The 25,569-nt window shown below is 35.9% G+C and overlaps 1 protein-coding gene across 1 annotated transcript in view; it reads left to right on the top strand.

The window, feature by feature from the left end:
* GALNT13 (polypeptide N-acetylgalactosaminyltransferase 13) overlaps window positions 1-25,569 on the top strand; it is a 223,947-nt gene that overhangs the window by 138,142 nt on the left and 60,236 nt on the right. The window contains exon 7 of the mRNA XM_007466908.1: window positions 21,465-21,604. Within this exon, the coding sequence (XP_007466970.1) occupies window positions 21,465-21,604 (140 nt within the window). The remainder of the gene's footprint in view (window positions 1-21,464; window positions 21,605-25,569) is intronic.

Here is a 25,569-nt window from a genome sequence, read left to right as displayed (position 1 = left end):
GAATAGGAAGTCCAACTGCATGCTTTGGAAGTAGTTTGAGTTTTAAAAGGAAAAGGCTTCCATCTACTGGATTCTTTGAGTAATAAAGAGTATGAGAGTCCACAGCAGATTTTCTTTTGGTGTTGGCCATGCATAACCTAGCATGTCCACTTAGAGGTTTCATAGTTCTTTTAAATTGCATTTTATTTGAAGAATCTATCTGTTAATGAAAACATTCAGCTTTTACAAAATATAAACCCCACTTTATGTCACACAAAGGAGTCAAAAGAAATACATAACTTGCCTCTCTTTTCACTTGGAAAAAGTGATATGGAGCAGTAATATAATCAACAAAAGTTATATTTATTAAGAAAATTCATAATAAAAATAACCTTTCCTGCAATATCAAGATGATTGGAAAAAATGAGACATTGTATTTATACAGTCACTTCACTTTTTTTCATTTCTAAAAATTATCTTTTCGTGAACAAATCTCATCTTCATTAGAGTGCCCCTACTTTGAGTTCAGCTAATGCTACTTAATGACATACCATCTTGTTCATATGTTGCATCACCCAGTTAGATAATCTTACATTTAGATAATAGCAGGAATCTTTTGGGGACATACTTTGAAGTACACTAGAGGGTATATATACAGTTTAAGATAATTCATGTAATATTTCTTTTCTGTAATCTTTCACTGAGTCAGTACGAAAAGGTAAAGATCATTTTTTTCCTCAGTAGAGTTGGATTCTTAAAAAGAATGTAAGAGTTGAGAGCTTTTATTTAAAACAAATTACGTAACAGAATGAAGATGTGGGTGCAGCATAACTTTTGGGTGTCTGGTCTTACTGAACTCTCATGAACTTGTAATCCTAATTTATGTCAAAATCATACTGACTATCTTTTACACTGAATAAAAATAAGCAAGAATTGGCAGATTAATGTCCATTTATAACTATGGACATTGTATGAAAAATTGGACAAAATTTTAAAACCATGACAATTCTTTTCTACCTCAAACACATAGATATCGAAGACAGTATTATTTGTGGGTTTTCCATTGTCCCACGAGGCTAGATTGAAGAAATAAAGCAGAAATATCTTAGTATCTGTCTCCTAAGTTACAACAAATATCTAAGGATGGGTTCTCTATGGCTTTAACTAATTCCTTCCCTTCTAAAGTAGTGAATATAAATTTTATACCTAGAAAAGAATAAATCTTGGGAAAGTAGAATTCTGTTAGGGTTGCTGTAGACTTCATTTTGAATACTCTTAGCACCAGAATCTGGAATACACTAGAATGTTAGGATTGACCCAGTCAAGATAGGATCTTAAGTGTACCTGCAGGATTTCCTAAAATAGTACTTTTGAAGACAGTGAAATGATTTGCTGAGAATAATAGGCAATGTAAATAGTTTGTTTATATATATTAGCTTGGAAAGTATATGTAAAAGATATTAAATTATAAAATGATGTAATAGTAGTTCCTCTTTAGTAAGGACCTGTTTTACTCCTGTGGCTTCCTCTTTTTGAGTTTTCTGTGTTCTGTTGTCTTTTTTTGTGACCAACCTTTTCACATATCTGTGACTCATGTTGATTGACACTGGGAATTTTTTTTTTAAACTTTGTAAGTATTTTAATAAGGTTAATTTTTAAAAATACAAAACCTATTGCTTTTTCATGTGTAAAAAGATCAATTGAAATATAATTTTTAAAAACCAAACATATATATCTTATTTATATTAAGATACCAAAATAATTTTTTTATATTAAGATACCAAAATAATTTTTTTTAATTCTACTCTACTAATAGACCTACCTCATGTATGTCTTTTTTTTAAATAAATTTATTTAAATTTATTTATTTATTTATTTTTGGCTGCTTTGGGTCTTTGTTACTGCACACAGGCTTTCTCTAGTCGTGGTGAGCAGGGGCTACTCTTAATTGTAGTGCACAGGCTTCTCATTGCAGTGGCTTCTCTTGTTGTGGAGCACAGGCTCTAGGGTGGACAGGCTTCAGTCGTTGTGGCTCGTGGGCTCTAGAGCGCAGGCTCAGTAGTTGTGGCACACAGGCTTAGTTGTTCTGCGGCACGTGGGATCTTCCCGGACCAGGGCTCAAACCTGTGTCCCCTGCGTTGGCAGGTGGATTCTTAACTACTGTTCCACCAATGAAGTCTCATCTCATGTATGTCTTAACTAATTTGTCCTTCTGTAGGTGTGTGGGTTTCATGAGTTTCTCATGAATGATATATGTGTATGCATATGTTAATACATGCATGTAAACGTACATGTTCATGTGGGAGTGTGAGTGAACATGCTTATTAAGAAGAATTATTATTTTTTACAACTTTATTGGAGTATAATTGCTTTACAGTGTTGTGTTAGTTTCTGCTGTATAACAAAGTGAATCACCTATATGTATACATATATCCCCATATCCCCTCCCTCTTGCGTCTCCCTCCCACCCTCCCTATTCCACCTCTAGGTGGTCACAAAGCACCGAGCTGATCTCCCTGCGCTATGCAGCAGCTTCCCACTAGCTATCTGTTTTACATTTGGCAGTGTATATATGTCCATGCCACTCTGTCACTTTGTCCCAGCTTACCCTTCCCACTCCCTATGTCCTCAAGTCCATTCCCTACGTCTGCATCTTTATTCCTGTCCTGCCCCTAGGTTCATCAGAACCTTTTGTTTTTTTTTTAGATTCCATATATATGTGTTAGCATACAGTATTTGTTTTTCTCTTTCTGACTTACTTCACTCTGTATGACAGACTCTAGGTCCATCCACCTCACTACAAATAACTCAATTTCATTTATTTTTATGGCTGAGTAATATTTCATTGTATATATAGGCCACATCTTTTTTATCCATTCATCTGTCGATGGACACTTAGGTTGCTTCCATGTCCTAGCTATTGTAAATAGAGCTGCAGTGAACGTTGTGGTACATGACTTTTTTTTTTTTTTTTCGCGGTACGCAGGCCTCTCACTGCTGTGGCCTCTCCCGTTGCGGAGCACAGGCTCAGCGGCTATGGCTCACGGTCCCAGCTGCTCCGTGGCATGTGGGATCTTCCCGGACCGGGGCACGAACCTGTGTCCCCTGCATCGGCAGGCGGACTCTAAACCACTGCGCCACCAGGGAAACCCCATGACTATTGTGGCCTCTTCCGTTGCGGAGCACAGGCTCCGGACGCGCAGGCCCAGCGGCCATGGCTCACTGGCCCAGCCACTCCGCGGCATGTGGCATCCTCCCGCGCCAGGGCACGAACCCATGTCCCCTGCGTCGGCAGGTGGACCCCCAACCACTGCGCCACCAGGGAAGCCCTGGGAAATTTTTTAACCTTATTTTTAAATCAGATGATTTCTTGGCATTTGTGAGAGAGAGAGATTAGCCTTTGCACTTGGTCCACTAACAAAATCAATCCTAGACCTTCTAAATTTAACAATAAAGGAAAAATCACTCTGTAGATTTAGTCTATGCATTAACCTTAAATTATTTAAAAGAGACTTTAAAAAGGAAATAAAATGAAGTTATACAGACGTAGTTCCTCTGACTTAAAAGTAATAGTTCATTGACTCATTCACTTAGCAAACATTCATTATTTAATATGTGCCAGGCATTCTTCTAGGTCCTGAGGATGTAGAAGCACAAGAAACAAAGATATTATTTTTATGAGCTTACCTGGTAGCATGAAGACAGACAATAAATGAGATAAGTAAATAGTATGTGTGATTATGATAGTAGCTAAGGAAATTAGTGGATAATGAAAGGGGACTAAGCGGAATGGCCATGCCATTTTAGACAGGGCGGTCAAGAAAGGCCTCACGGAAAAACTTTAGTGATTTGACCGTCCCGGCACAGTGGACACCTGCTGGAATGAAGCTCAGCGGTCTCTAAGGACATGCCAGCCTTTTGAGGTGCATCCCATTTTAGCTGGGTTATTCTGACCTACCTCCCCATGACCAGGTTCCTATGACCCCCATCATCTGGGAGTACCCTTAAACCCAAGCAGACTACTCAAATTTCAGACTCCATGACCATTTCACCTCCAGTTTCCTGTCCAGGGAACTGACGCAGGGAACACCAATTCTCTGTAAGAGAATCCTATCCTTATATACCACACTTACATTCAACCCCCATTCAAGAAGCTCACAGGGATCATAGCAGGAGCTTGCTCTGCTATACTTGCTCAACGTTCAGATTAAAATTGATTATTTGTTCCAGATGTTACTGTGCCCTCCTGGCTGGCTATCTTACAAATGACCTGAAATGTGTTGCTTTGTGCCTCTTCTCTTGAGACAGTCTAGAAGTGTATTATAACTAATATGTTAGAGAGAATGTCTTCTTCATGAGCTTCCTTCTAATAAGAAAGCCTGAACTCTAGGAAAGTTACTTCAAAACAGTTATTCAGCTTCTGTGTTGTAGGTGCCAAATCTAATGCAGCTTACACATGCATAAAAATTGCATTTCCTTTTTTCTGTGTTAAACAATGCAGAGGGCAGGTTGGTTGCAACAGTTTCGTGTATTACAAAGGCATGTATTTAAAGTCATGTATTAAAACGTCAAAGAGTTTTTCTCTGATTAACCATAATTACTTTGTCTTACATAATTAGGAATCTTCTCTCTGCACTTAAAATTTGATAAACTGTGACTTAAAAAAAAATGTTAAATGCCCAGTCTCATGAAGATTTCTTGTTATGCTATGTAAAATGGAACCATAATAACAGCAATAATTTCAGAGAACATATGTGGCTGGAAATACATAATGTGTGCTTACTAGATGATACCTAGCTCTTTTAAGCAGAAAACAAAACTACATCAGCAGCACTTGTTTTCAAAACCACCTAAATTTTAGTCATTTGCCCATTTTGGCAGGACAGTTGAAAAATTTGTATTTGTGTATGCTAATAAAACATATGTCATATTGGCTAAGGACTAACAGTATGTTCTAATAAAATAAACCCACCATCCAAAATGCTATGTAGCTTTTCCTCCTTTTTAAGAAAGCTTTAAATTGGATTTTATTAACAAGGTCTGATCAAATGATCTTAACCTCTTGTTAGTGTTACTATCAACCATCTTTAAGAGTAGAGACCTTGGTTATGAAGCTATGAGTGAAAGTTAAAATATTGCTTTAGTGTAAATAATTTTAAAGGAACTCATCTTTGGTCTATTACCATTATCAATATTCTCCCACGTTTTCAGTTCCTTAGAAGGCTGTTGGATTTTCATGTTGTATATCTAGAAGAAACTTTTAATAATCACCTAGAAACTATTTAAATGTAAAAGCATACTGATGTGTTAATAATTACTGAATATTACTTAATTACCTAATGTTACATAAGTCCCATAGTGTCTGTATTCTGTAAATGTTGAAACAGCATTGGTTTATTGTCAAGCAGAAGTCTATAATTATACCATATAGTAAGTAACCATACAATTTTAATGTTCTTAAAAAATTGTGATGAATTTGATACTACTGCCTTGCAGAGTATTTCTTAACTCAGTAAACACTGAACATTGGGAAGGAAAAAAAATACAAGATTGAAGACTACCTAAAAAAGATGAAATGGATTAAGATTGGTGAGCCCTGTGAAAGTATTAATAACTAATATTATCTGAAGTAGCAAATATCTTAATCCATGACTCAAATCACTGAAAATTGCTTTAAAATTTTTCCAAGCCAGCAGAAGGAATGCAATTATATTTTTAAAAATTCCCATTTGTATCTAAAAATTCAAAACGTGGAATAAATAAGACTGTAATCTATTATTAGATTATGAAATACTTTACTGTAAAGTTTATATAACTGAACAAAAGGCATTTATAATTTTTTGACATAACAATAGTTAAAATATTTGAGCTCTCACTTTGTGCCAGGGTACTTTGTATACAGTATCTCATTTATTTTTTCACAATGATTCTATGAAGTAGTTATAGTTGTTACCTCTATTGTACCTTATACAAGTAAAGTAGTTTATTCAAGGTCATATGGCTGGTATGTGGTGGATCTGGAATTCATAGTCAGGTGGATCATTCACACATGCAATACTGTAATTAGTCATCTAAGTTTCTGTTGCTCTAGTTTTCAGTCTAATCCTTTTTTGTGTGTGTGTGTGTGTGGTACGTGGGCCTCTCACTGCTGCGGCCTCTCCCGTTGCGGAGCTCAGGCTCCGGACGCGCAGGCTCAGTGGCCATGGCTCCTGGGCCCAGCCACTCCGCGGCACGCGGGATCCTCCCGGACCGGGGCACAAACCCGTGTCCCCTGCATCGGCAGGTGGACTCCCAACCACTGCGCCACCAGGGAAGCCCCAGCCTAATCCTTTTTAGACTCCAGTACAATATTTGAGAAAAATGGTGTTAGAATATCTTTATGTATTCTTAAATGGATCATGTATTTATACATCCAGATGTTCAACTTTAAAAGACTTTTTAAATGTATATATTAAGAAGTAAATGATTATCTAAATAATTTCAAAATATTCTCCCCTAATTTTTTTTTTTTTTAGTTTTTCATAGTTTTCTAGGAAGTTTTTTTAAGATGATAAAGAAAACATTTCAGATACAGTCTAAAATGACACAAAAAGGCAATGGACTATCTATTGATGTGTAAAAACTTACCACAAACCTAATGGCTTAAAACCACACACATTTTATTGTCTCACATGTCCTGTGGGTCAGGAGTCTGGGCAAGGCCTAATGGGGTCCTCTGCTTCAGGGCCTCTCACATGGCTGCAATCAACATCTCAGCCAGGGCTGCTGTTTCACTCAAAGCCCAACTGGGGAAGGATCTGCTTCCAAGTTCACATGATTGTTTTCAGAATTTAGTTCCTTGCAGATTGTCAAAGTGAGGGGTTCAGTTCCTTGCTGGTTTTGCCAGCAGTTTCATGCCTCTCCATTGAGAGAGTTGCATATGCAGCTTACAACAAGGCAGCTTAATTCACCAAAGCCAATAAGGGAGACAGCAACAAAGCAGCTTAATTCACCAAAGCCAATAAGAGAGACATCTTGCCAGCAAGATGTAAGTTACGATCTTAATGTAACATCACCTTAGTGACATCCCCTCACCTTTGTCATATTCTCTTTGTTAGAAACAAGTCACAGGTTCTGCGCACACTCAAGGAAAAGGGACCACAACAGGGGCCTGAATTCCAGAAAGTGGGGACAATCAGGGCCATTTTAGAGTCTGTTTGTCACAGAAAATAATACAGAAATAAAGATTGATTAATCCTTGGTAATAGACAAAGAAAAATAACTTTTATTTCCCTAAATATTCCTAAAAAATAAAACCAGATGGCATTTTGTGTAATGCCCATCCAATTCACTCTCCATCTCACCACACCCGTAGTTGATTAACATTTCAGCTCAATGATCACTTCCTTGGAGAAGCCTTCCTGACCTCTCCTCCCTAACCACCAGCTAGGATCAGCTGCCTATTCTATGCTTTTATACTCTGAACATATCTCAGATACATTTGTAATTTTACATTTGGTAATATTCATTTGTGTTGGTTATTTGATTAACTACTGACTAAGCCGTGAGGGAAGAAACTGTATGTAGTTTTTGTTCAACACTTTATTTCTATCATCCAGTACAGTATATAACACAGAGAGAGAAACAGTGAAAACATATTGTGTGAAGAAACACTATTGTGTTAAAAGCACTGAACTGAAGTCGAGAGACCTAGGTTCCAATGCAAAAGCTCTTTCACTTATCAGCTGTGCTACTTCATGCAGGTCCAATTAGCTTTCTGAGCCTTAGGGTTTTTTTCATCTATGAAAGGTCAATTCTAACTCAGTTACAATTTTGATGCAATTTTGTGATTTTATACAGCTGTTAATCAGTAAATATTTACTGCACTGAAATTTTTTCCCCAAGTTTTCAGTAACTTCCTCCTTTATTTTCTCACCAGTGATGTTGAGGTTTTAACCTATTTGCAACAAGCAACATCAAAGGACAGGAGAAATAATGTGAGACACTTAAATCAACATTTGCAAGTTTATTTATATTTTAAGAAACTCTCCTGATGTTCTTCAGAGTTCGTGCATTTGAATACCATAGCTATGGTATGATTCAAAATGCTTTCCTTTCCCTTAGACAAATCAAACCTTCACCAGAAAACAAAAAACTACATTATATACATGCTATTCCTTTCAAGATGTTGGCATCCTGCCTTCCCCTTCAGCTGCCCAGCCCCCAAGAGGGTTTGTTGAATTAGATGGTAGCATAGACTTAGACCAATGACATCCTAAGAAGAAAAATACGAAGCTCTAAAAAAAAGAAGAGAGGCATGTTAGAATTCTCTGTGTAATGGAGTACTAGACTCTAATGCGGAAGAATATTTTAGCATCACAATAGTAACAGCTGACACACTTGGCCTATTTTCATCATTACTGAACGTTGCCCTTACTTGGTAACTGCAGAGATGTTCTCATACCAAGCAGTGTTAAGTGTGGTTTGTGAACTCTATCTTTTGTATGCAGTAAATGAACTTTGCTTTGCTTTCACTATCAAGTCTTTGACATGACTGGTGCTAGAAGAAGATAAATACTGCATGGGAAACCCAGGAACAATATGTTACTCTACCTTTCCTCCCAATCATAAGTCAAACTCATGCTTATTGAAATTTTTGTCATGGGTTGCTCCATAGTAAGAGTGCACAGTATCCCTGGGGTGACTAATGACTCTTCTGTAGCCTTTTTCAGCGCACTCATTTGTAGTAGCTCAGGACAGAAGGGGGAAATTTTGTTGTTGACCATGGAGGTTGAAAATATTTTTATAATTTTTATTTCAAAACAGAAATCAATATGTTCTCTTAGAACAGTTTTTTTTTTCTTTTAATCTGAATTCCTACTGTTTTTAGTAGTTTTCTTCTTAACTGAAAAATCATGATTACGGAATTTGTGTTTTCCTTGTGTGGCGTATGTGCCAAAATCACCATAATGCACAAACGTAGGTAGGGGAAATATAAATTACAGAGATGTGTGGAGCTTCAGCTTCATTTTACTAGTACTTTGGGGTTAGAAAAATGCTTGGATTGAGACCTTAAATGATACCTGTAGGAGTGCAGTTCTGAGAAGTCTTGAAAGTGAGGTGTGCTGTGCTTTCCACTGAACGGGCATCAAGGCCAATGTTAAAGTTGTTGACTTCCCACTCCATCTGATATACAGCAGAAGTGCACAGGCTCAGAGAATTACTAGCCGACTCTTCTGTGATGGGATGATGTGCCCCTTGAGGTCCATATCCACATTAAAACAACTATCCACATTAAAACAATAGCAAACATAACAGGTAACATTTAGTGAACACTTACTATGTATCATGCACTGTTTAAGTGTTTTACTTGTTAACTCATTTAATAATCACAATCACATTCTAAGGACAATGCTATTATTATGCCCATCTAATAGAGGAAAAAACTGAGGCCCTATGAGGTTACATAAATTGCTCAATATCACACATCTAGTACATTGCAGAGCAGAATTCAAACCCAGGCAGTGAGAACCAGTCTCTCTCTAAGTGAACTGGTGTGTTCTTGATCTCCTTTAATCATATCTCCACATATTCAGACTTATTTTCCTTTGCTGAATAAACAAATATTTAAAAGGTACAGAAGTCATTCCTGTTGAAATACACACACACACACACACACACACACACACACACACACACACACACTGTAGGTTTACATTTTGTTAGCCTAAATAATGAAGAACTGACTATGTGTACTTAGTATTTCTTCTGTTTGAAATGTGCTCCACAATATAATCTCAGGTATTGCTTTAGTTTATAAAATGTAATAACCAATTCACACTAGTCTTCCTGGGCCATATTAGTTTTTTTTTTTTTCCTAATAACTCACAATCCAAAAACATAATTAGATTTACGTATTGGCTTTGCAGACAAGGCTGACAAAATACAGACTAGGAAAATGCACTCAAATATTTAAAATTGTTAATGATGTTCTTTGTTAATGAAACCAGGTAATGCTCTGGAGCCAAATTTTGTATACAATTATTTCTCCCCCCACCCCCACTCCCTCTCTCTCTCAACACTTTCAGTAAGTGTTAAGTAGTAATTCTAAGTCATGAAAGCAAATAGAGGCATACTTCTTAAATAGAGACATACTTCTCTCTTTTTTTAAGTTTTATTGGAGTATAGTTGACTTATAATGTTGTGTTAGTTTCAGGTGTACAGCAAAGTGAATCAGTTATATATATACATATATCTACTCTATTTTTTTTTTTTTTTTTTAGATTTTTTTCCCACATATGCCATTACAGAGTACTGAGTAGAGTTCCCTGTGCTATACAGCAGGTTCTTATTAGTTATCTATTTTGTATATAGTAGTGTATATATGTCAATCCCAATCTCCCAGTTTATCCCTTCCCCTCCCCCTTATCCCCTGGTAACCATGAGTTTGTTTTCTATATCTGTGACTCTACTTCTGTTTTATGAATAAGTTAATTTGTACCTTTTTTTTTTAGGTTCCACATATAAGCGATATCATATGATATTTGTTTTTCTGTGTCGTCTTCACTTAGTATGACAATCTCTTGGTCCAACCATGTTGCTGCAAATGGCATTTTCATTCTTTTTTATGGCTGAGTAATATTCCACTGTATATATGTATATGATGGACATTTAGGTTGCTTCCATGTCCTGGCTATTGTGCTGCAATGAATATTGGGGTGCATGTATCTTTTCGAATTATGGTTTTCTCTGGGTATATGCCCAGGAGTGGGATTGCTGGATCATACAGTAGTTCTATTTTTAGTTTTTTAAGGAACCTCCATACTATTCTCCATAGTGTCTGTACCAATTTACATTTCCACCAACAGTGTAGGAGGGTTCCCAAGACATACTTCTTACACACACATATATGGGAGAAAGTGAGAGAGAGAGAATGAGATGGAATGAAAAAGAGGGAAGAGAGAGCATGTGCCAGAGATTAGTACAACTAATATTTAAAGAATAACTATTGACACCAGGTACTGTTCTAGGAACTGAACATACATACACGCATCAATGAATATATGTGTTTGTATTTACTACCATTGTCTCGGTTTAATTAAAATCTTGCAATGGAAACTTTCTAATGAAAAAATTTGAAAAGCATATAGAATTTTTCCCCCAACAAAGGTTTTTCTCTAACAGGATCAATTTATGTCCTGTGAATGACTAATTTTTTTGCTTAGACATAGAAAATACAATAAAGCTATGTTTCTCAATACATTTTCAATGGAGTATTATTGTCAAAATTTTTCAGAAAGGACAGTTAAATTTGGGAAATATTACTTTTGATATTCAAAATGCACTGTAACATAGTAAAGGTTATGAGAAGTCTTGTAGTAAAGATACTTATTTGACTTTAGCTCATTGTTTCTATTAAAATATGACCAGCTAATAAATGTTTAAATACTATATTTCGTCTAATTTAAACTGTCATCAATTTAAAGATCACCATTTTCTTATTTGCCGCTAAGAAAATGTCTCCACTTTAAGTATAATGTATCACTTCCTTTTCACTTAAAATTATTTTGTCCCTATTACGGGAACTCTTTCAGACATAAACTATTCAGATTTTCGATCATATGTCATTCTTGTACTACACAGAATTTGTTTTAAATAAGCAAAATAAATTGGTAAAGCAACTTCTTCATATTTGGAGGCTGACCCTTTTGAATCACTTTTCAATGCAGATTTACTGGTGTGTATGTGTTTTCCATCCACTGTCATTCTCAGTACCATCACAATGATCGATAATGTGGGCTTTCTTAAAATATTGTTATTCCTGGGATTTTCTTTAAAGTCCCTAAAACCATTCACAAAATTTTCATCTTAGCACTTTCTTGATCTTACCAGAAGTATCAAAGGAAAGTTTTTCAGACAATAATCAGGATGTATTTAAATGCCTATTGATTTAAATTTGCATTAATTACTGAAACTGCAATTGGCTTGTTATTCTACAAAGAGGAAAACAAGTTTGCACATGTTCAAGCAGCATCAGTTACAATACAATGTGTTCTCCGCTCGAGCAATTGTAAGATGCCATTGATTATAAAATATAGCACTACTTCAGAGAACATATAATAATATGTGTCACGAAACTGAAGAAACAGTTACTTCCAGCATCCTGCAGAACGAGGAATGGATAGTACAAAATTCGTGAAGCATTTTATGGAAATATTTTGGTTGATCATTCAATTGCACACTGAAACTTTCTGGCTTGTATTTAATTGTCAAATCAGTAGAAAAAATCCCAATTATGTCATTACTGTTCATTTATTTCTGTGAATTCAAGTTTGTCCTGGATCTTGGATCACATTGATCTGTTAGGACTGGAAGAATTTGCCACGCGGATCCTATCCTTCAAGGAATGATAATTACCATGTCATGTACCACCATCCAGGGAAAGATACCTCTGTACAGGTTTTTCAAAGTTTCTCCAGTTTTTCGATGTTATTCTAGTAGAGTGGGCAAGAGCTTGGACTGTGATAAATGGATGTGAATGACTTCTAATCCTCCTCCTGATATTTTCTAAGTAAGCTTGAGCATGTTATTTAACCTTTTAAAGTCTCAATTCTTTCATCCTTAAAAAAAAAAAAATAATAATAATAATAGATAGGGATACTACAGAGATTTAATGAGAAAGTATGTATGAGAGTATCTATAGTGGACTTTAGGAAAAAACATGAAGTGAAAAAATTTAAGAATTACTTTACGTTTAAAGTAATTACTGATAGGTATGCACATACTGCCATTTTGTTAATTGTTTTCTGGTTATTTTTGTAGTTTTTTGTTCCTTTCTTCTTTTGCTCTCTTCCCTTGCGATTTGATGACTGTGTTTAGTGTTATGTTTGAATTCCTTTCTGTTTTGGGTGTGTATCTATTCCAGGTTTTGGATTTGTGGTTAGTATGAAGTTCATATATAACAGCCTTTATATATAAATATTTTAAGTTGTGATCTCTTAAGTTTTAATGCATGTTAAGAACCTGCATTTTTACTCCCCCTTGATGTTTGTTATTGACATCATATTTTACATTTTTTTGTTTCATGTATCCTTTAATTACTTATTGTGGATATAGCTATTACTACTTTTGTCTTTTAACCTTCCTACTAGTTTTATAAGTGGTTGATTTACTTTTACTGTGTGCTTGCCTTTACCAATGAGATTTTTCCTTTTGTAATTTTCATATTTCTAGTTCTGGTCTTCTCTTTAGCTTTTGCTTGTCTGTAAAACTCTTTATCTCTCCTTCAAGTCGAATGATAGCCTTTCCAGGTAGAATATTCTTTATTGCAGGTGTTTTCCTTTCATCACTTTGGATATAGTGTGCCACTCCCTTCTGGCCTGCAATGTTTCTGCTAAAGTCAACTGATAGACTTTTTGGGAGTTTCCTTTAAAAATGTTACTAGTTTCTTTTCTCATGCTGCTTTTAAGATGCTCTCTTTATCTCTAATTTTTGCCATTTTAATTATAAATTGTCTTGCTGTGGACCTCTTTGGGTTCATCTTGTTTGGGACTCTCCTGTGCTTCCTGGATCTAGATGTCTGTTTCCCAAGTTAGGGAAGTTTTCTGCTATTACTTCTTCAGATAAGTTCCCTTACCCTTTCTCCTATTGGGACTCCTATTATGCAAATGTTAGTATACTTGATGTTTTCACAGAGGTGTCGTAAACTATCAGCATTTAAAAGTTTTTTTATTTCTCTGTTCAGCTTCAGTGATTTCTACTACTCTTTCAGTCCACTGACTGTATCTTCTGTGTCATCTCTGTACTGTTGATTCCTTCAAGTGTATTTTTTTATTTCAGTTACTGTACTCTTCAGCTCATGTTGAGTCATCTTTGTAATTTTTAACTCTGTTAAAATTCTAAGTTCATCTATTCTTTCCCCAAGTTTGTTGAACATCTTTATGATTATTACCTTTAAGCCTTTGTCAGGTAGGCTATTTATCTTCACTTCATTTAGCTTTTTTCTATGGTTTTATCTTGTTCCTTCGTTTGGAACATATTCCTCTCTAGCCTCATCTTGCCTAACTTTCTGTGTTTATTTCGATGTATTAGGGATGTTATGTCTTCCAGTGTTTAAAATGTGGCCTTATTTAGGTGACTTCCTATGGGGCCCAGCAACACACTCCCCTCTGGTCACTAGAGCTTTGTGTTCTTTATGCTCTATGTGGGCAGCATGTTGCCTTCTGCTGTGGCAGAGCCGACTACTGTTGGCTTGCTGATTGATAGGCAGGGCTGGTCCCTGGCCAGGTCGATTGCCAGGCCTTGCCTGGTGTGGTGGCTGCTGGCCCCCTAGTGAGCAGGATTGGGTCCTGGAGTGGCTGGCTGCAGAGCCCAGTGGGGTGCAGGGCTGGTTTCTGCCTGCTGGTGGGCAGGGCCAGGTCTTAGAGTGACTGGTTGATGACCAGGTATGCCAGGGTTGGTGCTAGCCCACTGATGGTCCAGGCTGGGTCCCAGCATGGCTGACTCTGGGGCCCAGGGTCATGGGACTGGTGCTGGGCTGCTTGTATGCACGGCCCAGTCCCCACTCAGCTATCTGCATAACATGGGTAATTGGGGCTGTTGCTGGCCCCTGGCACTTACAGGGTAGAGGGAGGATTTCAAAATGTCACTTGCCAGCAATAATGTGATAGGAGTAAAATGAGCCCCCCCAGATGGCTGCCTCCAGTGGCCAACTCCTTCTCCATCCCCAGAAGGAGGCCCAGGTGTCTCCTGCCTCTCCAAGATCAGCAAATGGGTCGGACCCAGGCTCCTTTCAAACTAAACTACCGTCTCTGGGCTTTGATTTGAATTGTATGAGATTTTGCATGAGCCCTTTAACAGTGAAATCTCTGTTTCCTATAGCCTTCCTACTCTCCTGAACATAAGCCCTGCTGGTCTTCAAAGCCAGCCATTCTAGGGGCTCGTCTTCCTGGTGCAGGATCCCTGGGCTAGGTGGCTCAATATGGGGCTCAGACCCCTCATTCCTTGCAGAGAACCTCTATAATTGTGATATCCCTCCCATTTGTGGGTTGCCAAACCTGAAGTTTTGGGTTCTGACTATATTGTGTCTCCATCATTCCTACTAATCTTATTGTGGTTCCTTTTTTTTTAATTTTTATTTTATATCAGAGCATAGTTGATTAACGATATTGTGTTAGTTTCAGGTGTACAGCAAAGTGATTCGGTGATACATATCTATGTATCTATTCTTTTTCAAATTATTTTCCCATTTAGGTTATTACAGAATATTGAGCAGAGTTCCCTGTGCTATAGAGTAGGTCCTTGTTGGTTATCTATCTTAAATATAGCAGTGTGTACATGTTAATCCCAAACTCTCAATCTGTCCCTTCTCCCCACCCAGTAACCATGTTCGTTCTCTAAGTCTGACTCATATCATACTATGTGGTTCCTTCTTTATGTCTTCAGTTGGAATAACTCTTCTGGTCATTTGCATAGATAGTTATTATGCAAATAGTTATAATTTTGGTTTGTCTCTGGGAGGTGAGTTCAGGGTCTTCCTACTCCACCGTCTTTGCCACCTTCTGACCTGCCCACACTTTTGACTATAAAGATCAGATAGACTTAAATAAATTGAGAAGTTGTCTGATATTTGATTCTTCTATGTGCTGTTGCTCTCAGCAGAAGCTGTGATCTTTGTACAATTCATTATCTCATTTTTATTCCGTTAAAATAAAATTGAAGTGTAATAATAGTAAATGATAAATTTAACAGATAATCACTGTGTATTATTAGCTGGCATGGGTCATCAGCCTCTTAATATAGTTCTGTCCAGTGACTTCCTAATGAACGGTTATGAGCCTGGGTACCTTATATGCAAATTAAGAATGGGTAAAAATTAAAATGGCAGATTAAAAGAGTATTTTTAAATTAAAAAAAATATTCCAACTAATTTGCTAAACATCTGACACAATATAGTACTTAGATACTCTAGAATACAGTAATCCCTAGTTGGCTTAAAAATGATCTATCTTTTTATTACACTTGAGAAGAAAGAAATGTAGATCCTTATTGAAAAAGCTTTTGATGACAATTTTTCAAAGAAAATAACAAAAGGACGATTTTCTCTTTATAAGGAATTTTGAAAATATCAAAAAATTCTTAGCTGAAACTATGTATACTTATCTATAATAAGCATTCATTGTATCTATAATAAGCAAGTATATTGTTAATATATCATTGTACATAAAAAACTTTGTACAGTTTTAACTTCTGTGCTTAAGGAAAAAATAGTTTTAACGTTTTTTTTTTTCTCTTTTTTTTAGTAGCAAAGGGAATGTACTGTTTTTATTTTTCAGTTATTTTTGTTCCATATATTTTCATTCTACTCAGTTATAGTGTAATAAAAGTTCTTTATATTTTATTTACACTTCCCATATTTTATACAGACATAATTATTTCAATACAGCAATTATATTTTGTCAATTAGGTATAAGAATTCCCTTATTGAAGGAAATTATTTCCCATTTTCTCCACTTTAAGCTATGCTGCACTATGTATTCTTATGCACAGAACTCTAAACTTTAGTCTATAATCAGGCTATTCTGTCATCAGGTATTTTGATTATAGGTAACCAGAACTACTAGGCTTATTAGGTATCTACTTGGGAAGAACTTAACTGAGATTATTATGACCTTCTATCTATTATCTATTTAAAGAATTAAAGCATAATTCTTCTATGTATCTAAATTCAATACTACCATGAAATAGATTTTAAAATGATGAATGACAGTTTAGTAAATATAACTGCCCATAAATGTTATCATTTACCTATTAAACAAACCTGCAAGTGTAGAGTTACTTAAAATACTTTTTATTCTAATTCATCATGAAACTCAGAGCTTCTCCAGCATTTGTTCAAATCCCACTGAAAGACTTACCTTAAAAACTTGCAACTCTTGTAAGTTGCCTTGGAAAAAAATAATTCATTGATTCCTTCTATTGCAACCTTCCTCGCTCACCCTATTCTATTTTTGTCATAGCACATATCACCTTCTAATGTATTACTGTTTGCTTATGTTTCCTTACCCTAGAATGTAAACTCCATTGAGGAAGATACTTTTATTTGTTCACTGATGTATCCCAAGTGCTTAGAAAACTGTGCCCTGTATATAGTTGGAACATGATAAATATCTGCTGACTTAATGTTGGCCTGGCTTATGCTCTCTATCTTTGCCTGCTTTTCTTTCCATCTGTTTATCTTACTCCTGTATTGGCTTCACTGTCTTAGGCATTCTCTATATGGTAGCCTCAGCAGCTCCAGGCTTTAATCATCTTTACAGCTAGCAATTCCAGAAGAAACAGAGCTTCAACTTACTACCAGTCCTAGAAAGTTGTCAGAGTATACTTTTATTAGCCTAGATAGTTCACATGCCCATTCCTGAGCCAATCATTATGATGGGTTGTTGAGTAAGGCTGAGAAATGGACTGCTTTGATTGTCTTGGGTGTTATTCAGAATTTGGCCTGGGAAACAGCAGCATCCCCTGGGAACTTGTTAGGTATGCGGACTCTCAGGCCTACCTCTAGACCACCTGAATCAGAATGTGAATTTCAGCAAGATTCATTGGTGATAATGCCTTTATTCTATCATCCCAGTGGAGCTGGAAAGGCAGGAAGTGGAACATGGTCACCAAGACACACAAAGTGAAAGTGGGGCTGTGATGGTTGCCCAAAGAAAACGTGAATGCTCTTACCAAAATGCAGAATGGATGTTGGGCAGGCAATAACAACAGGTGTCCATTATAATACATAATATGTATTCAGTAATTATTATATACCACGCACTGTACTATGCCTTTTTCAGATATTATTTAGTATTCACAACATCGTACAAGATATCATCAGACAGAATACCTTAGGCTTCAAGAGATTAAATAATTTGTCCAAAGTTTTCGTTGGGGAGGCAATGAGAGAATTAACCTGTGATATGATATCAAGTACTAGCAAGTGTGCTGGAGAACAATTAAGCAGGATAGAGGGATAGAGCATTACCAGGATGATAGGAAGGGTGATCAATTTAGATAGGAAGGTCAGGGTGAGCCTGAGGAAGTAAAGTTTGAGCAGAGATTTGGACAAAGTGTAGGACAACTCACCTAAGTTCCAGGGTAATACCTTTCCAGACAGGGGGGAAAAGAGAGAGAACGAGAAAGCCAGTGTTGCTACAATGAAGTGAATATAGGTGATTAATTCAGAGAGACAACCAAGAGTCATTTCATAAAGAAGCTTTGGCCGTGGCTAGGATATTGTCAATTATTTTTAGCACAATGGAAAACTACTGGAAGCTCTGGAGCAGAGGAGCACATGATTTTATTTATATTTCAAATATATTGCCTAGGGAGCAGGCAATAGTAAATAAAGGATAGATGGAGAAACGTAAGATGTCCGGAGGACGAGTGAAGAGGCTACGGCAGTGCTAGTCTAGACAAGAGATGAGAGAGTGGGACCAGGGTGGTAATGGGGATGGTAGAGGGGCTGGGGATAAACAGATAGTCCCTGACTCATGATGATTCAACTTAATTTTCTGACTCTACTATGGCATGAAAGCAATATGTATTCAGTAGAAACTGTACTTCTCAAATTTCAGTTTTTGATTTTTTTCCTGGCTAGCAACATGCAGCGTGATGCTCTCTTGAGAAGCTAGGCAGTCCCAGCTCCCAGGCAGCGTGCAATCGGGAGGGTGAACAACTGATATACTTAAAACCATTCCATATCTACTCAATCATTTCTGTTTTTCACTTTCGGCTATTCTGTATCCATTCAATCATTCTGTTTTTCACTTTCAGTACAATATTCAATGAAGTACATGAGATATTCAATAATTTCTTATAAAATTGGATTAATGTTAGATGATTTTGCCCACTTGCAGGCAAATGTACGTGTTCCGAGCACATTTAAGGTAGGCTTAGCTCAGCTCTAATGTTTGGTAGGTTAGGTGTATTGAGTGCATTTTTGACTTAACGATATTTTCAACTTATGATAGGTTTTTCAGGATGTAACCCCACAGTAAGTAGAAAGATCCATATTGTGAATTGCTAATGAATTGAATGTGTGAGAAAAAAGGAATACTCCCGTGTTTTTGCCTTGAGAAAATGGGTGGATATTTGTGCTACTTACTGAAATGTAGAACCTTGAAGATGGATCATGTGAGAAATCAAGAGGACCTTTTTGGACATGTCAAATTTGAGGCACCTATTAGAAATCCCAGTAAAATTGCTGGGTAAACAATGGGATAAACTACTTCAGAGAGGTTTGGGTTGGCAATAAAGAGTTTGGGAAACAAGTGAGACAGTATTTTAAGCCATGGAAATGAATAATCTAATTCAGACTCTATTTCATAGTCATTCATTGAAACAAACTAACAAAGGTCTCACCATCTTGTAGCTGCACATACAGGAGTATGAGGCCTGTAGCAGAGGAAAAGAGAGCTGACGGGTCTCAAACAAGTCCTTCTATTCTTACAACCAGAGGGACATTGGTCAGAACCAGTCAGATGTCCTTGCCTAACTGCAGCGTTCTGAGAAATGTGGAGGAATTGATGAATATTTGGTGAGCACTTTCTGTGTCTTACAAAATATTGAATTATTATCTTACCTCTAAGTAGGAAAATATCCATACAGAGGGGAAAAGCAATGCTTACCAAAATATTAAGTCCACGGTATTTTTATGCATTTCTAATGGTAATAAGCTCAATAAGCTCTATCATTCTCCACCAACCACCCTTTGAAAAATCTGATGTGGGCAATTAACATTTTCTCTTATCTCATGTAAAATATATGCAAATGAACCTTTAAACTTTCTTCCAATCAGGAAAATGCTCATAAAAGCCTCCTAGGAAACAATTCTGGAGCCAGGAATACTAAATCTTAACATGATGAAAAGGGAGCATACTGATATATAAATAAGCCACTTTGATTAAATTTGCCCACCCTGAAAACGAAACCAGAACCGTAAAACTAACTGTTGAACTAAGTCCTTTGAAGCAGCAGTGCCTTTTTTTTCTGGGTCCAGTAGCATCTTTTTATAAGATTTTCAAGACTATCTATTTGTGTAGCTCTTAACACAAAGAGAAATTCTTTTCGTGATCTATTTTGTAAATGTTTTTGAACCTCTTCTTTTGAAAGCTGCACTCCAGATTGGAAGTTCTGGATAGAATTATTTTGAAAGGAAATATTTATCTGTCTAAAAAGCCCAAAGATCACGTTGTTTTCATCCAAACACTAGCTAGAAAAATCAATATTTTATTTTAGAAGGAAATGCTTTGGCTGCTTAAGCACAGCAGAATGCTTTCTAACAACAATAAGACATTTAATTTTGAGAAAACAAAAATTCTGAAAGAAACAGGGGTGGTGGGGGGTGGGAAGGACTGGCAGGTGACTGAGCTTCAAGAGTATCGCCTCATTTGAAAATAGTGACCCAAATAATGGTATTAGTTACAGACATTTCAATTTCCTAAACAGTTGTTCCTTTCTTACAAAATGACTAATTGGCTTTGCTGTTTGGTTGGGATAGAATATACTAAATACTGGGCCATTTTTCTCCTGTGCCAAAGTCTGGTTGCTTACTAGTCTTAAACATGTTAAACAGAGACTTTTTCAAAATAATCTAAGAAATAACCGTCATCTTATCACAGTCATTTCAATTATCATTTTAATATTAATGAGCAATTCATGTCACCATATCTTTTATATAAAAATTAGTGGCATTGTTATTTTTATTTCTCAACTAAAGAGCATTCTTTTATGATCTTCAATGGAAATATTCATTTTAAATTCATAGTCTATTATATGAAGTACAATTAAGCAATTTTAATATACACATGTAAGTATATTTCATTTACTTATGTTTCTTTATGCTTATATATTTACTAACTTACTCAAGGATTTGAAGTGGTTTATGATAACTTGTAAAATAAGATAGGAAAAAAAATCGCTAACAAAAATATTAGGTCTATGGTAAACCTAGATAGAATAAAAATTCAAGAAGGAAAATTTAGAACACATATGTGCCGTCCACTGTGAGGATTATATTTATGTAAATTTCTCATGAAATCCACAAGTGGTGAATAAATGATACTAAAGGGAAAATATGAGCAATAATAAAAATAGTGGAGCTACTGAAATTTTTATTAAAGAGAAACAACCACATTATCACACAGCTCAGTTAAGCTTTGATTGTGAGATATTAAATACCAAATTACACTTAGTTGATTAATTATTCAATCTAGGAAGTACAAGTACTTGGTGATAAATATTTGCATTTGAAAAGTCATAACCAATGGAAAACCTTTTAATATCCATTTAATGTACTAATTGGATGATACTAAGAAAGTGTAGTAGCAGCTGCATATGCAATTCAATTTGATGAAATTTTAATTATAGAGAAAAAAACTGATAGCAAAGTAAACAGAGTGAAACAGTGCTGAAATGAAAATAGCACAAACTGATTTGTGTGTTTCTCTGCAAAACTGCAGGTGTTGTCAAAGTGGATTATGGAGATGTGTCAGTCAGAAGAACACTAAGAGAAAATCTGAAGTGTAAGCCCTTTTCTTGGTACCTTGAAAACATCTACCCGGACTCCCAGATCCCAAGACGTTATTACTCACTTGGCGAGGTATGAATTATTTATTTTGGTTAACTTATAAATATATTTTGCAAAAGGAGCAATTTCTAAGGAGCTCAATATTTTTTTAACATCTTTATTGGAGTATAATTTCTTTATAATGGTGTGTTAGTTTCTGCTGTATAACAAAGTGAATCAGCTGTATGTATACATATATCCCCTCCTTCTTGCATCTCCCTCCCACCCTCCCTATCCCACCCCTCTAGGTGGTCACAAAGCACGGAGCTGATCTCCCTGAGCTATGTAGCTGCTTCCCTCTAAGCTATCTATTTTACATTTGACAGTGTATATATGTCAATGCTACTCTCTCACTTCCTCCCAGCTTACCCTTCCCCCTCCCCATATGCTCAAGTCCATTCTCTGCACCTGCATCTTTATTCGTGTCCTGCCCCTAGGTTCCTCAGAAACATTTTTTTTTTTTAGATTCCATATAATATATATGTGTTACCATATGGTATTTGTTTTTCTCTTTCTGACTTACTTCACTCTGTATGACAGACTCTGGGTCCATCCACCTCACTACAAATAACTCAATTTCATTCCTTTTTATGGCTGAGTAATATTCCATTGTATATATGTGCCATATCTTCTATATACATTCATTTGTCAGTCGACACTTAGGTTGCTTCCATGTCCTGGCTATTGTAAATAGAGCTGCAATGAACATTGTGGTACATGACTCTTTTGGAATTATGGTTTTCTCAGGGTACATGCCCAGTAGTGGGATTGCTGGGTTGTATGGTAGTTTTATTTTTAAGGAACCTCCATACTGTTCTCCATAGTGGCTGTATCAATTCACATTCCCACCAGCAGTGCAAGAGGGTTCCCTTTTCTCCACACCCTCTCCAGCATTTATTGTTTCTAGATTTTTTGATGATGGTCATTCTGACTGGTGTGAGGTGGTACCTCATTGTAGTTTTGATTTGCATTTCTCTTAATGATTAGTGATGCTGAGCATCCTTTCATGTGTGTGTTTGTTGGCAATCTGTATATCTTCTTTGGAGAAATGTCTCTTTAGGTCTTCTGACCATTTTTGGATTGGGCTCTTTGTTTTTTTGATATTGTGATGCATGAGCTGCTTATAAATTTGAGATTAATCTTTTGTCAGTTGCTTCATTTGCAAATATTTTCTCCCATTCTGAGGGTTGTCTTTTCGTCTTGTTTATGTTTTCCTTTGCTGTGCAAAAGATTTTATTCTTTATGTCATGAATAAAATGCTTTAAGGGTTTTTAAACAGATCTATTTTAAATGACTTCTCATAAATTACAAGGACCATAAAGGTATATATCACTGGGATTTGTAAAAAGTAAGAACATAGTTTAAGATGGAATAAATAGTATTTTCTTGCTTCTTTAGAGAACTTTAAAAAGTTCTCAAACTTTTTAGTCATATGGAACTTACACTCTTAAAACTTATTGTAAACCCATGAACAGCTTTTATTTATGTGGGCTCTAATTATTAATATTTATTATGTTGAAACAAACTGGAAACTTTAAAATTTATTAATTTATTGAAGGTAATATGTAATAATCCATTACACATTAATATAAGTAACATATTTTTGAAAAAGAAATATATCTTATAAAGCAAAACCAAATAGTAAGATTAGCATTATTTATTTTTTAAAATTGCATTAAAAACTGGCCAAAAAAAGACAGCTGGATTCTTACAAATGCTTCTATATTGTCTATTATAACACACCATGTAGCTTACAGAAGACTCCTTGTACATTCAGGAGAAGTGGGAGTGCAAAGTATTATCTTATTATTATCAAAATCATATAGACATTTTGTGGACTGAAAACCCATGATCTGCTCCATCCTTTTTCAAAATATCTATTATCTTTTTTATAAATATTTTCACTTCTTTAATAAAAGTTTTTCACTCATCCAGAAAGCTACTTTTTCTAATTACCACGTGCAATTCAGAGAATAACCCTACCCTAACTTTATTATCTAAAGAAAAAAATGCCTTTGTCTTTATTCTTTCTCTATGACTTTTAAAATTTTTATTGGAGTATACTTGATTTACAATGTTGTGTTAATTTCAGGTGTACAGCAAAGTGAATCAATCATACATATACATATATCCACTCTTTTTTAGATGCTTTTCCCATACAGACCATTACAGAGTACTGAGTACAGTTCCCTGTACTATATAATAGGTCCTTATTAGTTACCTATTTTATATATAGCAGTGTGGTAGATATCCCAATCTCCCAATTTATCCCTCCCTGCTTTTCCCCCTTGGTAACCATAAGTTTGTTTTCTACATCTGTGACTCTGTTTTGTAAATAAGTTCATTTGTACCTTTTTTTCAGATTCCACATATAAGTGCTACCATATGATATCTGTCTTTTTCTTTCTGACTTCACTCAGTATGACAATCTCTAGGTCCATCCATGTTGCTACAAATGGCAGTATTTTCTTTTTTATGGCTAATATTCCATTGTATGCACGTACCACCTCTTTATCCATTCCTCTGCTGATGGACATTTAGATTGCTTCCATGTCCTGGCTATTGTCAATAGTGCTACAGTGAACATTAGGGTGCATGTATCTTTTCAAATTATGGTTTTCTCCAGATATATGACAAGGAGTGGGATTGCTGGATCCTTTGGTAGCTCTGTTGTTAGTTTTTTAAGGAACCTCCATCTGTTCTCCATAGAATGTACCAATTTACATTCCCACCAACAGCATAGGAGGGTTCCCTTTTCTCCACACCCTCTCCAGCATTTATTGTTTGTAGATTTTTTGATGATGGCCATTCTGACTGGTGTGAGGTGATACCTCATTGTAGTTTTGATATGCATTTCTCTCATCATTAGTGATGTTGGGCATCTTTTCATGTGCTTTTTGGCCATCTGTATGTCTTCTCTGGAGAAATGTCTATTTAGATCTTCTGCCCATTTTTTGATTGAGTTGTTTGTTTGTATATTTTGGAGATTAATCCCTTGTGGGTCTCTTCGTTTGCAAGTATTTTTCCCATTCTGAGGGTTGTCTTTTCATTTTGTTTATGGTTTCCTTTGCTGTGCAAAAGCTAAACGTTTAATCAGGTCCCATTTGTTTTTATTTTCATTATTCCAGGAGGTAGATCAAAAAAGATCTTGCTACGATTTATGTCAGAGTTTCTGCCTGTATTTTCCTCTAAGACTTTTATAGTATCCGGCCTTACATTTAGGTTTTAATCCATTTTATTTTTGTGTATGATGTTAGGGAGTGTTTTAAGTTCATTCTTTTACACGTAGCTGTCCCGTTTTCCCAGCACCACTTATCGAAGAGACTGTCTTTTCTCCATTGTATATTCTTGCCTCCTTCCTCATAGATTAGGTGACCATAGGTGCATGGGTTTATCTCTGGACTTTCTGTCCTGTTCCATTGATCTATATTTCTGTATGTATATGTGCCAGTACCATACTCTTGATGACTCTAGCTTTGTAGTGTATTCTGAAGTCAGGGAGCCTTATTCCTCCAGCTCTATCTTTCTTAAGATTGCTTTGGCTCTTCAGGGTCTTTCTGTGTTTCCATACAAATTACAATGTTTTTGTTCAAATTCTGTGAAAAATGTCATTAGTAATTTGATAGGGATTGCATTGAATCTGTAGATTGGGTAATATAGTCACAAAGCATTATCTTTAGAAATTTAAAAATTGGCTTCGTCATAACTATACAAGCATATGTTCCTAATACATATTCAATTGCTCAAAATAAGAATTATTCCTTTACGAATTATATGTTCCATACTGTTAACTTCCCACCTAATGGGGATTATAATGGGGATTAGGTTTGAGAATCAAAACTAATTTAATATTGGTTGTAATTAAAGCATTTCAACAGCAATAATACATGCATTCCAAAAATATTTATTACATTTGTTGAATCTGCCATTTTTATAGGTCATAACAGTAGAGTATCTGAAAATTCAGTCTAATACTTTTTGGTGCATTTTCCAAGACA

Source organism: Lipotes vexillifer, unplaced genomic scaffold (genome assembly GCF_000442215.2).
Source record: "Lipotes vexillifer unplaced genomic scaffold, Lipotes_vexillifer_v1.1 scaffold1440, whole genome shotgun sequence".
Lineage (NCBI taxonomy): Eukaryota > Metazoa > Chordata > Mammalia > Artiodactyla > Lipotidae > Lipotes > Lipotes vexillifer.
This window is presented reverse-complemented; position numbering and strand designations above follow the sequence as displayed.